Source organism: Salmo salar, chromosome 04 (genome assembly GCF_965601325.2).
Source record: "Salmo salar chromosome 04, fSalSal1, whole genome shotgun sequence".
Classification (NCBI taxonomy): domain Eukaryota; kingdom Metazoa; phylum Chordata; class Actinopteri; order Salmoniformes; family Salmonidae; genus Salmo; species Salmo salar.
The window spans coordinates 36575644-36589917 of NC_138294.1; the positions used below are offsets into that span (position 1 = coordinate 36575644).

At 41.7% G+C, this 14274-nt stretch overlaps 1 protein-coding gene across 5 annotated transcripts in view; it reads left to right on the forward strand.

Moving 5' to 3' along the window:
• Positions 1-14274, forward strand: part of LOC106602826 (stromal interaction molecule 1) — a 113219-nt gene that overhangs the window by 2111 nt on the left and 96834 nt on the right. For 3 of the 5 annotated variants that reach the window (XM_014195730.3, XM_045716807.2, XM_014195728.3), the window contains exon 2: positions 5959-6083. The exons of 1 other annotated variant lie outside the window; for it this stretch is intronic. In XM_014195730.3, coding sequence (XP_014051205.2) covers positions 5959-6083 — 125 coding nt within the window. Of the gene's footprint in view, positions 1-778; positions 932-5958; positions 6084-14274 lie in introns of those variants that run through there. One more of the 5 variants, XM_014195729.3, reaches the window with a different exon arrangement.

Consider the following 14274-nt stretch of genomic DNA (forward strand, 5'->3'; position numbering starts at 1 on the left):
AAATTTTCACCTGTCTGGGATCATACATTTTTAGGTTGCATTGAGGTTCTGAGAACGTTTTACTATGGTTTGCTATAGAATGGAAATTATAGTGTTTTAAAAAAAAATATTCATAAAAGTTTAATTGAATGTTTCAATAATACTTCCAATAACACTGCTAGCCTAGTTTATTTGTTTTGCACTCCGAGCACCGATAGGACACATGGAAATTAATAGGTATTAGTCACGCAAACACATTTCTTTTTTATAGGTGGTACTTCAGTGAGATTCGAACCTATGATCTTCTGTTCTTTAACCATGGAATTTGTCCACTACGCCAAAAGGAAGGAGCTAGTGTGTCATTTTATTTTTACTCATACAAAGCTGTACATTTTTGTCTATTCAAACAGAACCCATTTCAATGGAAACAAGCACTCATTAAGATCAGGTGTGGCCAATTAGTGTGTGCAGCCCACACACCTGAACACACTTTACAAGAGTTTAGTGTACATGTTTTTGAATAACATTCAAACAATTATTTTTTGAATGTTACTAAGGTTTTCATGGAACGTTTTCTGAGAACATGACTTTAAATAGAAACATGAGGAATCCTGCAAAAAAACTATGTTGAAGTACTGAAATTCCCACAGAAGAATGATGTTTCTTAATGTTCTCTGAACATTCTGAGAACATGACTTACATAGGATACCTGTAGGAAACATACTGAAGTAGTCTTATTGAAATTCCCAACTAAGAAACATATGGTTCTCAGAACATTATGTGCTAGCTGGGTTGGTTGTAAAATAAAGCGGAACTAAAAGTGAGTAACTGAAGGACTTGACCACAAGTTCTGTAATATCTAATATTGTTTCCAACACCCTTGAGAATACCAAGGCGGATATTTATTATTTTATCGAATATCCATAGTTAAAGGCCTACTTTCACTTTCAAAGTAAGCAGTTATTTTAGTTTTCTTCAGCATAACAACATTGATAGGCTCCGTTTGTTGTCATTGTTTCTGGATGGATGTGTTTCTGTCTGTGTGGTTTGTTTAGGAACAGAAAACGATTTAAAGGTCAGTACACTGCATTTCAAACAGTCGGGAATAATCTAATGAATTCAGGATTTATAAATTACATCTAGGCTACGTATAAGCTTTCGACCATAAGATCCACTAATAATTTATTACGTTTTTTTTTGTTGGTATCTGTACTTTACTATTTATATTTTTGACAACTTTTACTCCACTACATTCCTAAAGAAAATAATGTACTCTTTGCACCATGCAATTTCCCTGACTCCCAAAAGTAGTTACATTTCAAATGCATAGCAGGACAGGAAAATGGTCCACTTATCTAGAGAACATCCCTGGTCATCCCTACTGCCTCTGATCTGGCGGACTCACTAAACACAAATGCTTCGTTTGTAAATTATATCTGAGTGTTGGAGTGCGCCCCTGGCTATCCCTAAACTTAAAAAACAAGAAAATCGTGCCGTCTGGTTTGCTTAATATAAAGAATGTGACATTATTTGTACTTTTGATACTTAAGTATATTTTAGCAATTACATTTACTTTTGATACTTAAGTATGTTTAAAACCAAATACTTGTAAACTTTTTCTCAAGTAGTAAACTATTTAGCAGTCTTATGGTTTGGGGGTAGAGCTGTTCAGGATCCTGTTGGTTCCAGACTTGGTGCATCGGTACCGCTTGTCGTGTGTTAGTTGAGAGAACAGTCTATGACTTGGGTCGCTGGAATCTTTGACAATTGTTAGGGCCTTTCCCTGACACCGCCTGGTATAGATCAAATCAAATGTATTTATATAGCCCTTCTTACATCAGCTGATATCTCAAAGTGCTGTACAGAAACCCAGCCTAAAACCCCAAACAGCAAGCAATGCAGGTGTAGAAGCACGGTGGCAAGGAAAAACTCCCTAGAAAGGCCAAAACCTAGGAAGAAACCTAGAGAGGAACCAGGCTATGAGGGGTGGCCAGTCCTCTTCTGGCTGTGCCGGGTGGAGATTATAACAGAACATGGCCAAGATGTTCAAATGTTCATAAATGACTAGCATGGTCAAATAATAATAATCACTGTTGTCGAGGGTGCAACAAGTCAGCACCTCAAGAGTAAATGTCAGTTGGCTTTTCATAGACGATCATTGAGAGTATCTCTACCGCTCCTGCTGTCTCTAGAGAGTTGAAAACAGCAGGTCTGGGACAGGTAGCACGTCCGGTGAACAGGTCAGGGTTCCATAGCCGCAGGCAGAACAGTTGAAACTGGAGCAGCAGCATGGCCAGGTGGACTGGGGACAGCAAGGAGTCATCATGTCAGATGGAAGGAGAAAGCAGTGATCCAACCTGAGTTAGTAAGTAGCCTATCAGATGGAAGGAGAAAGCAGTGATCCAACCTGAGTTAGTAAGTAGCCTATCAGATGGAAGGAGAAACCAGTGATATAGAGGTCCTTGTTGGCAGGGGCCGTACGCACTACCCTCTGTGGCGCCTTGCGGTCGAATGCCAAGCAGTTACCATACCAAGCAGTGATGCAGCCAGTCAAGATGCTCTCAATGGTGCAGCTATATAACGTTTTGAGGATTGAGGGCCCATGCCGAATATGTTCAGCCTGCTGAGGGGGAAGAGACATTATTGTACCTTCTTCACAACTGTTTTGGTGTATGTGGACCATGATCATTTCTTGGTGATGTGAACACCAAGGAACTTGAATCTCTCAAACCACTCCACTACAGCTCCATCGATGTGGATGGGGGTGTGCTTGGCCTTCCGTTTCCTGTAGTCCACGATCAGCTCCTTTGTCCTGTCTTGCTGACTTTGAGGGAGAGATTACTGGCACCACAATACCAGGTCACTGACCTTCTCCCTCGTCATCGGTGATCAGGCCAACAACCATTGTGTTGTCAGCAAACTTAATGATGATGATGATGTTGGAGTCGTGCACGGCCATGCAGTCGTCGGTGAACAGGGAGTACAGGAGGGGACTAAGCACGCACCCCTGAGGGGCCCCCGTATTGAGGGTCAGTGTGGCGGATGTGTTGTTGCCTACCCTCACCACTTGGGGGCGGCCCATAAGGAAGTCCAGGATCCAGTTTCAGAGGGAGGTGTTCAGTCCCAGGGTCCTGAGCTTAGTGATGAGCTTGGAGGGCACTATGGTGTTGAACGCTGAGCTGTAGTCAATGAACAGCATTCTCACATATAGTTGAAGTCGGAAGTTTACATACACTTAGGTTGGAGTCATTAAAACTTTTCAACCACTCCACACATTTCTTGCGAAGCATGTGACAAATAACATTTTATTTGATTAGTTTCTAGGGCACATGTGCTTCAAAAGTAGATATAATTCATATAGGCCCAATATACAGTAGGCTGTATCACAATCAATTTAAAAAATCTTATTTGCTGGTGCTCATAAATTTCATGTGGTGCTCCTAACTTTTTTAAGTTAGGAGCACCAGTGCTACCAATTAAAAATATTAATTTAAAGCCCTGGATGTAGAGATATATAATATTATCTCTCTCTCTCTCAATTCAATCCAATTCAAGGTGCTTTATTGGCATGGGAAACATATACTGCTTAAAAAAATAAAGGGAACACTTAAACAACACATCCTAGATCTGAATGAAAGAAATAATCTTATTAAATACTTTTTTCTTTACATAGTTGAATGTGCTGACAACAAAATCACACAAAAATAATCAATGGAAATCCAATTTATCAACCCATGGAGGTTTGGATTTGGAGTCACACTCAAAATTAAAGTGGAAAACCACACTACAGGCTGATCCAACTTTGATGTAATGTCCTTAAAACAAGTCAAAATGAGGCTCAGTAGTGTGTGTGGCCTCCACGTGCCTGTATGACCTCCCTACAATGGCTGGGCATGCTCCTGATGAGGTGGCGGATGGTCTCCTGAGGGATCTCCTCCCAGACCTGGACTAAAGCATCCGCCAACTCCTGGACAGTCTGTGGATGGAGCGAGACATGATGTCCCAGATGTGCTCAATTGGATTCAGGTCTGGGGAACGGGCGGGCCAGTCCATAGCATCAATGCCTTCCTCTTGCAGGAACTGCTGACACACTCCAGCCACACGAGGTCTAGCATTGTCTTGCATTAGGAGGAACCCAGGAGAGTACCCTGCCAAAAATAATCACACAGCCATTTTCAAAACAAGCATATATGTCAAAAAAACCAAAACCACAGCTAAATGCAGCACTAACCTTTGATCTTCATCAGATGACACTCCTAGGACATTATGTTATACAATACATGCATGTTTTGTTCAATCAAGTTCATATTTATATCAAAAACCAGCTTTTTACATTAGCATGTGATGTTCAGAACTAGCATACCCACCGCAAACTTCCGGTGAATTTACTAAATTACTCACGATAAACGTTGACAAAAAACATAACAATTCTTAAAATAATTGTTATAGATACAGAACTCCTTTATGCAATCGCGGTGTCAGATTTTAAAATAGCTTTTCGGCGAAAGCACATTTTGCAATATTCTGAGTACATAGCCCGGCCATCATGGCTAGCTAATTTGACACCCACCAAGTTTGGCCCTCACCAAACTCAGATGTACTATAAGAAAAATTGGATTACCTTTGCTGTTCTTCGTCAGAATGCACTCCCAGGACTTCTACTTCAACAACAAATGTTGTTTTGGTTCCAAATAATCCATAGTTATATTCAAATACCTCCGTTTTGTTTGTGCGTTCAGGTCACAATCCGAGCGCATTTCGTGACAAAAAATGTCAAAATATTCCATTACCGTACTTAGAAGCATGTCAAGCGCTGTTTTAAAATAAATTTTTATGCAATTTTTCTCGTAAAATAGCGATAATATTCCAACCGGGCGACGTTGTATTCATTCAAAGGCTGAAAGAAAAAATGGAGTCGTATCGTGGACGCACATCTCCAGTGTCACTGTTCCCAGACTGACCACTCACAAAAACTCCTGCTTTTTTTCGCCCAGAGACTACAGACACCCCATTACACTTTCTGGCGCCTTCTGAGAGCCAATGGAAGCCTTAGAAAATGTCACATTACAGCACAGATGCAGTATTTTCGATAGAGATGCCACAGAAGGAGAACAAATTGTCAGACAGGGCGCTTCCTGTATGGAATCTTCTCAGGTTTTGGCCTGCCATATGAGTTTTGTTATTCTCAGATACCATTCAAACAGTTTTAGAAACTTTAGAGTGTTTTCTATCCAAATCTACTAATTATATGCATATTCTAGTTTCTGGGCAGGAGTAGTAACCAGATGAAATCGGGTAAGTTTTTTATCCGGCCGTGAAAATACTGCCCCCTATCCCAAACAGGTTAAAGGACAAAAGGGAAAATAAATAAAGATAAATATGGGTTGTATTAACAACGGTGTTTGTTCTTCACTGGTTGCCCTTTTCTTGTGGCAACATGTTGCAAATTTTGCTGCTGGGATGGCACACTGTGGTGTTTCACGCAATAGATATGGGAGTTTATCAAAATTGGGTTTGTTTCCAAATTCTTTGTGGGTCTGTGTAATCTGAGGGAAATATGTGTCTCTAATATGGTCATACATTTGGCAGGAGGTCAGGAAGTGCAGCTCAGTTTCCACCTCATTTTGTGGGCAGTGTGCACATAGCCTATCTTCTTTTGAGAGCCAGGTCTGCCTACGACAGCCTTTCTCAATAGCAAGGCTATGCTCACTGAGTCTACATAGTCAAAGCTTTCCTTAAGTTTGGGTCAGTCACAGTGGACAGGTATTCTGCCACTGTGTACTCTCTGTTTAGGGCCAAATGGCATTCTAGTTTGCTCAGGTTCTTTGTTGATTCTTTCCAATGTGTCAAGTAATTATCTTTTTGTTTTCTCATGATTTAGTTGGGTCTAATTGTGTTGCTGTCCTGGGGCTGTCTTTATCTCTCTCTCTCTCTCTCTCTCTCTCTCTCTCTCTCTCTCTCTCTCTCTCTCTTTCTCAGGAGGATGGGGTGTGTGTGGCTGGTGACGGTGTATGTGGTGTGTGTGTGCCTTTGGGGTCAGAGCGAGTCCGACAGGACCAACCAGGCTTCTCCCATCCATCTGCAGGTTGGCAATGGAGCCTCAGGTAAGACTGACTGGCCAAACTCTCTGTAAATACCATTTAGGATGGCAGCGTTTGGCAGCATTCAGGTCTTTAAAGCATTCTGCAATCTAACACACAACATAGAGCAGCCCATTGTGGCCTAGCAAGTGACATCATCATCACATAGACCAGACTGAGCACTGCATTCCCTACATAGTGCACTACTTTTGACCAGAGCCCTATGGGGTCTATGGGTCCTGGTCAATAGTGGTTCACTTCATAGGGGAGATTGTGTGCCATTTGGGACACAGTTAGGAAGTAGTTCTGTGGTTGTTTTGTAGTGCAGACTGCTGGGATTCCCAGATCCTTTGAACGTAGCCCTGCCTATTCCCTGCTTATTTCTTGCCTATAGGCCCCTCAGATATGTGAAAGACTGACCTGTTTGGGTGCATTCAGGATGACCAAACTGTTTCTGGACTGTTGTGGATGGGATAGCATAGTTGATGTATGACATGTACAGTTGAAAACATGTACAAGTGCAAACATGGGTACATTTAATTTCAATGTTGGTAATGTTATAGGAACGTTCTCCAACTGGTTTGACATTGGAATAATCTCATAGTTCAGAGAACATTAACCTCTATGGGCTAGGTGGGACGCTAGCGTCCCCCCCGTGGTGCACTCCATCAACAGCAGGTGCATTTCAAGAGCGGCAAATTTGAATCCAAATAAATGTCAAAATTCAAATTTTTCAAACATACAACTATTTTACACCCTTTGAAAGATAAACATCTCCTTAATCTAACCACATTTTACGATTTCAAAAAGGTTTTACGGCGAAAGCATAAATTTAGAGTATGTTAGGACAGTACATTTACAAGAGTTGTGTGTAATGTTTTGTCAATTCAAAGACAGGGTCACCAAAACCATAAAACCAGCTAAAATGATGCACTAACCTTTTACAATCTCCATCAGATGACACTCCTAGGACATTATGTTAGACAATGCATGCATTTTTAGTTCTATCAAGTTCATATTTATATCCAAAAACAGCGTTTTACTATGGCATTGATGTTGAGGAAATCGTTTCCCTCCAATAACCGGCAGTCAAGTCAGCACCAGAAATTAAATAATTAAAATTAGAAAACATTGGTAAAATATTATATTGTCATTTAAAGAATTATAGATTTACATCTCTTGAACGCAATCAACTTGCCAGATTTAAAAATAACCTTACTGGGAAATCACACTTTGCAATAATCTGAGCACTGCGCCCAGAAAAATACGCGTTGCGATACAGAATAGACGTCATGTTGGGGAGATCTAAAATCGAAAATACTATGTAAATAATCCATTACCTTTGATTCTCTTCATCAGATGTCACTTCCAGGTATCACAGGTCCATAACGAATGTAGTTTTGTTCAAAAAAGCTCATCATTTATGTCCAAAAATCTCCGTCTTGTTAGCACATGATCTAAGCCAGCCGGACTTCTCGTCATGAACGAGGGGAAAAAATATATTTACGTTCGTTCAAACATGTCAAACGTTGTATAGCATAAATCATTAGGGCCTTTTTTAACCAGAACATGAATCATATTCAAGGTGGACGATTGCATACTCTTTTATAACGTATTGGAACGAGGGTACCCAACATGAACTCGCGCGCCAGGTGTCTAATGGGCCATCATCGTTCCATGGCTCTTGTTCGGTCAGATCTCCCTCCAGAAGACTCAAAACACTTTGTAAAGGCTGGTGACATCTAGTGGAAGCAATAGGAAGTGCCAAAATATTCCTCAGCCCCTGTGTTTTTCAATGGGATAGGTTTAAAGGTAATACAACACATCAGGTATCCACTTCCTGTCAGAAAATGTCTCAGGGTTTTGCCTGCCAAATGAGTTCTGTTATACTCACAGACACCATTCAAACAGTTTTAGAAACTTTAGAGTGTTTTCTATCCATATATAATAAGTATATGCATATTCTAGTTACTGGGTAGGATTAGTAACCAGATTAAATCGGGTACATTTTTTTTATCCAGCCGTGCAAATACTGCCCCCTAGCCCTAACAGGTTAAGAAACAACGTTCTTCTGTGAGAATTTCAGCATAACGTTTCCTACAGGTTTACTCATGGCTCTATTTACTGTCATGCTCTCAAATAGTTCAAAGGACGTTAACTTCTTGCGGATTAGCACTAGCGTCCCATTTCGAAAACTTCCGGTGAAATTGCAGAGCGCCAAATTCAAATTAAATTACTATAAATATTAAACTTTCATGAAATCACAAGTGCAATACATCAAAATAAAGCTTAACTTGTTGTTAATCCAGCCGCCGTGTCAGATTTCAAAAAGGCTTTACGGCGAAAGCAAACCATGCGATTAACTGAGGACAGCGCCCAGCACACAAATGCATAACAAATGCGACACAAAAGTCAGAAATAGCGATATAATATATGCCTTACCTTTGAAGATCTTCTTCTGTTGGCACTTCAAAAGGTCCCAGTTACATTACAAATGGTCCTTTTGTTCGATAAAGTCCTTCTTTATATCCATAAAAACTCAGTTTAGCTGGCGCGCTTCAGTCAATAATCCACTCGGTTTCCCTCCTTCAAAATGCATACAAAATGAATCCCAAACGTTACCAACAAACTTATCCAAACAAGTCAATCAACGTTTATAATCAAACCTTAGGTACCCTAATATGCAAATAAATGATACATTTAAGACGGAGAATAGTTATTGTCTTTACCGGAGAAAAATACCAAAGAACACGCTCTCATTCACGCGCTTGGAATCACTACAGCCAAAATGGGAGCCACCTAGAAAAACTACAATTTCTGGCTAATTTTTCCAAAAACCAGCCTGAAACTCTTTCTAAAGACTGTTGGCATCTAGTGGAAGCCCTAGGAACTGCAATCGGGCACGATTTCGCCCTATTATAAAAGTTCCAAGCCATTGAAATCAGTGGAAGGATGACATTTTTGGGGGGGGATGGTTTGTCCTCGGGGTTTCGCTTGCCATTTCAGTTCTGTTATACTCACAGACATTATTTTAACAGTTGTAGAAACTTTAGAGTTTTTTCTATCCAAATCTACCAATTATATGCATATCCTAGCTTCTGGGCCTGAGTAGCAGGCAGTTTACTTTGGGCACGCTTTTCATCCAGACGTCAAAATACCGCCCCCTTTCCCAAAGAAGTTAAGAACTTTCCATCAAAACCACAAGAAACTGTAAGTAACGTTCAGAAAACATTCTTAGAAAAATATTTAAATATTTAAAAACATATACATTCTGTTCTCAGAATCAACAAAACTCTCTCGATCCTCTATCTTGTTAAGTGTGTTCAGGTGTGCTGGCCGTGCCCACTAATTGGCCACAAATGATCTTAATGAGTGCTTGTTTACTTTGAAATGGGATCTGTTTTGAATAGACTACAACGAACAGCTTTTTATGAGTTAAAAAAGCATGCCATGCTAGCTCCATCCTGGTGGTTCAGTGGACTAATTCCATGGCTAAAGAACAGAAGATCGTAGTTTCAGATCTCACTGATGCCATGCCACAATAAAAAATAAATGTGTTTACATGATTAATGCCTAAGCAAATGCATTTCCATGTGTCCTATCTGTGCTTGGGGTTCAAAACAGTTATTAAAAGTCTTATTGAAAAATGTTCTCAGAACGTTATTTAATTACCTTCAAATAACCTATAATTTCCATTCTCAGAACAATAATAAAACCTCCCAGAAATGATTTTAGGGAACCATAGTAAAACGTTCTCTGAATCTCCCTGCAACCTAAAAATATATGTTCTCTAACAGGCAAAAATGTCACTTCCATTCTCAGAACGCAAAAAAAAGTTCAGTTTTACCGATCAGGCTTCGTTCCCAGAAGCAATAGGAAACCAAAAACGTACGTTCCCACCAGAGTTTCCGTTAGCTGATAAATGCAGGCTTTTGGCCGGTATTTTTTTAAATAAAAAGCTGATAAATAAAATTGTTGCCGGCTAAATTGTCCGGGAGAAAAAAAAATACATTGCTAAGTAATGCTTTTTATTAATTGATGGAAATGCCAGTCGCTGTGCTCCAACTTCAAAGGCAAATATAAACTCAGCAAAAAAAGAAACATCCCTTTTTCAGGACCCTGTCTTTCAAAGATAATTCGTAACAATCCAAATAACTTCACAGATCTTCATTGTAAAGGGTGTAAACACTGTTTCCCATGCTTGTTCAATGAACCATGAACAATTAATGAACATGCACCTGTGGAACGGTTGTTACGACACTAACAGCTTACAGACGGTAGGCAATTAAGGTCACTGTTATGAAAACTTAGGACACTAAAGAGTCCTTTCTACTGACTCTGAAAAACACAAAAAGAAAGATGCCCAGGGTCCCTGCTCATCTGCGTGAACGTGCCTTTCGGCATGCTGCAAGGAGGCATGAGGACTGCAGATGTGGCCAGGGCAATAAATTGCCATGTCCGTACTGTGAGACGCCTAAGACGGCGCTACAGGGAGACAGGATGGACAGCTGATCATCCTCGCAGTGGCAGACCATGTGTAACAACACCTGCACAGGATCGGTACAACCGAACATCACACCTGCAGGACAGGTACAGGATGGCAACAACAACTGTCCGAGTTACACCAGGAACGCACAATCCCTCCATCAGTGCTCAGACTGTCCGCAATAGACTGAGAGAGGCTGGACTGAGGGCTTATAGGCCTATTGTAAGGCAGGTCCTCACCAAACATCATCGGCAACAATGTCGCCTATGGGCACAGACCCACCGTTGCTGCTCTTCACTGACGAGTCTCGGTTTTGTCTCACCAGGGGTGATGGTCGGATTTGCGTTTATCGTCGAAGGAATGAGCGTTACACTGAGGCCTGTACTCTGGAGCGGGCTCGATTTGGAGGTGGATGGTCCATCATGGTCTGGGGTGGTGTGTCACAGCATCATCGGACTGAGCTTGTTGTCATTGCAGGCAATCTCAACGCAGTGAATTACAGGGAAGACATCCTCCTCCCTCATGTGGTACCCTTCCTGCAGGCTCATCCTGACATGACCCTCCAGCATGATAATGCCACCAGCCATACTGCTCGTTCTGTGTGTGATTTCCTGCAACACAGGAATGTCAGTGTTCTACCATGGCCAGCGAAGAGCCTGGATCTCAATCCCATTGAGCACGTCTGGGACCTGTTGGATCGGAGGGTGAGGTCTAGGGCCATTCCCCCCAGAAATGTCCGGGAACTTGCAGGTGCCTTGGTGGAAGAGTGGGGTAACATCTCACAGCAAGAACAGGCAAATCTGGTGCAGTCAATGAGGAGGAGATGCACTGCAGTACTTAATGCAGCTGGTGGCCACACCAGATACTGACTGCTACTTTTGATTTTGACACACCCCTTTGTTCAGGGACACATTATTCCATTTCTGTTAGTCACATGTCTGTGGAACTTGTTCAGTTTATGTCTCAGTTGTTGAATCTTGTTATGTCCATACAAATATTTACACATGTTAAGTTTGTTGAAAATAAACACAGTTGACAGTGAGAGGATGTTTCTTTTTTTGCTGAGTTTATTTGTTCTATCTTTTCTGGAGGATAAAACTGAAATTGTAACCAGCTTTGTATGGATTTTTTAAGAAAGGGCTATACTTTAAACTAAATTAAATTTTCAATTAGTCAGAAATGAGAAGTTGTAATCTGTATGAAGGCAAAAATGCAATTTTTGAACAAAGGATGAGCCTTTCTGAATAATAGTCTACAACCATTTAAGTATAACTTATATATGAGTGAAGGTTTAAAGCTTTAATATTTCATAATTTTAACCATCCCAAACTCATATTCATTATATAAATAGGTACGTTTAATTTTGTCTGGCTTAGCATTCCAAATATACCTCATGGCTTGGTTTTTGCCCTGACATGCACTGTCAACTGTGGGACCTTATATAGACAGGTGTGTGCCTTTTCAAAATCCAATCAATTGAATTTACCACAGGTGAACTCCCATCAAGTTGTAGAAACATCTCAAAGATGATCAATGGAAACCAGATGCACCTGAGTTCAATTTTGAGTCTCATAGCAAAGGGTCTGAATACTTTAGATTTAATACATTCGCAAAAAAATCTAAAAACCTGTTTTTGCTTTGTCATTATGGGATATTGTATGTAGATTGATGGGGAAAATGTTTTATTTAATCCATTTTAGAATAAGGCTGTAAAGTTACAAAATGTGGAAAAACAGAAGGGGTCTGAATATTTTCCGAATGCACTGAACTTCGATACTGTTCTCCGCATGATCAAAAATGGTCTTGAAGCATAGATTCTGATGGTTCAGACCAACATTGAACAGTCCTTACCACGGGTGCTTCCTGTTTGAGTTTCTGCCTATAGGGTAGGAGAGACCGGAGCCTTGTGAGTCACTCATTGTTGTGCATCATGAGCCAGGTGATTTAATTACAGTATGGAATTCACAACTAAATGTTTACCAGCTCGATATCTTATAACTATAAAGTTAACTGTCTAAAATGTGCTAAATGCATTTGTGCATTTAGTTTTCTAATTTAGTAGCTCATTAGCTGTCTAGATAAGTGGTTAGCTTTTTCCAAATTAAAGAATTTGCTTGGTAACAGCAGAGAATCCCCTCCTAGCTAATATTTGTTTTGTGCGTTCAGCAAACTGTGAGTAGCATTTTTGAGTTACTTTTATACTTGTATAGTTTAGGTCAGAAACTGTACAAAATATTCTCAAAGTGCTCGCTTTGAGGACAATACAGTGCCACTGACACAGCCCGCTACCAAAACCTGCGGGCTCTCCTTCACTGAAGCCAACGTGAGTAAAACATTTAAACGTGTTAACCCTCGCAAGGCTGCAGGCCCAGACGGCATCCCCGGCCGCGTCCTCAGAGCATGCGCAGACCAGCTGGCTGGTGTGTTTACAGACATATTCAATCCCCCCTTATCCCAGTCTGCTGTCCCCACATGCTTCAAGAGGGCCACCATTGTTCCTGTTCCCAAGAAAGCTAAGGTAACTGAGCTAAATGACTGCCGCCCTGTAGCACTCACTTCCGTCATCATGAAGTACTTTGAGAGACTAGTCAAGGACCATATTACCTCCACCCTACCTGACACCCTAGACCCACTCCAATTTGCTTACCGCCCCAATAGGTCCACAGACGACGCAATCGCCATCACACTGCACACTGCCCTAACCCATCTGGACAAGAGGAATACCTATGTGAGAATGCTGTTCATCGATTACAGCTCAGCATTTAACACCATAGTACCCTCCAAACTCGTCATTAAGCTCGAGACCCTGGGTCTCGACCCCGCCCTGTTTAACTGGGTCCTGGACTTCCTGACGGGCCGCCCCCAGGTGGTGAGGGTAGGTAACAACATCTCCACCCCGCTGATCCTCAACACTGGGGCCCCACAAGGGTGCGTTCTCAGCCCTCTCCTGTACTCCCTGTTCACCCATGACTACGTGGCCATGCACGCCTCCATCTCAATCATCATGTTTGCAGATGACACTACAGTGGTAGGCTTGATTACAACAACGACGAGACGGCCTACAGGGAGGAGATGAGGGCCCTCGGAGTGTGGTGTCAGGAAAATAACCTCACACTCAATGTCAACAAAACAAAGGAGATGATCGTGGACTTCAGGAAACAGCAGAGGGAGCAGCCCCCTATCTACATTGACGGGACAGTAGTGGAGAGGGTGGAGAGTTTTTTAAATTCCTCGGCGTACACATCACGGACAAACTGAAATGATCCACCCACACAGACAGCGTGGTGAAGAAGTCACAGCAGCGCCTCTTCAACCTCAGGAGGCTGAAGAAATTTGGCTTGTCACCAAAAACACTCACAAACTTTTACAGATGCACAATCGAGAGCATCCTGTCGGGCTGTATCACCGCCTGGTATGGCAGCTGCTCCGCCCATAACCGTAAGGCTCTCCAGAGGGTAGTGAGGTCTGCACAACGCATCACCGGGTGTAAACTACCTGCCCTCCAGGACACCTACACCACCCGATGTCACAGGAAGGCCAAAAAGATCAAGGACAACAACCACCCGAGCCACTGCCTGTTCACCCCGCTATCATCCATTAGGCGAGGTCAGTACAGGTGCATCAAAGCGGGGACCGAGAGACTGAAAAACAACTTCTATCTCAAGGCCATCAGACTGTTAAACAGCCATCACTAACATTGAGTGGCTGCTGCCAACACACTGACTCAAC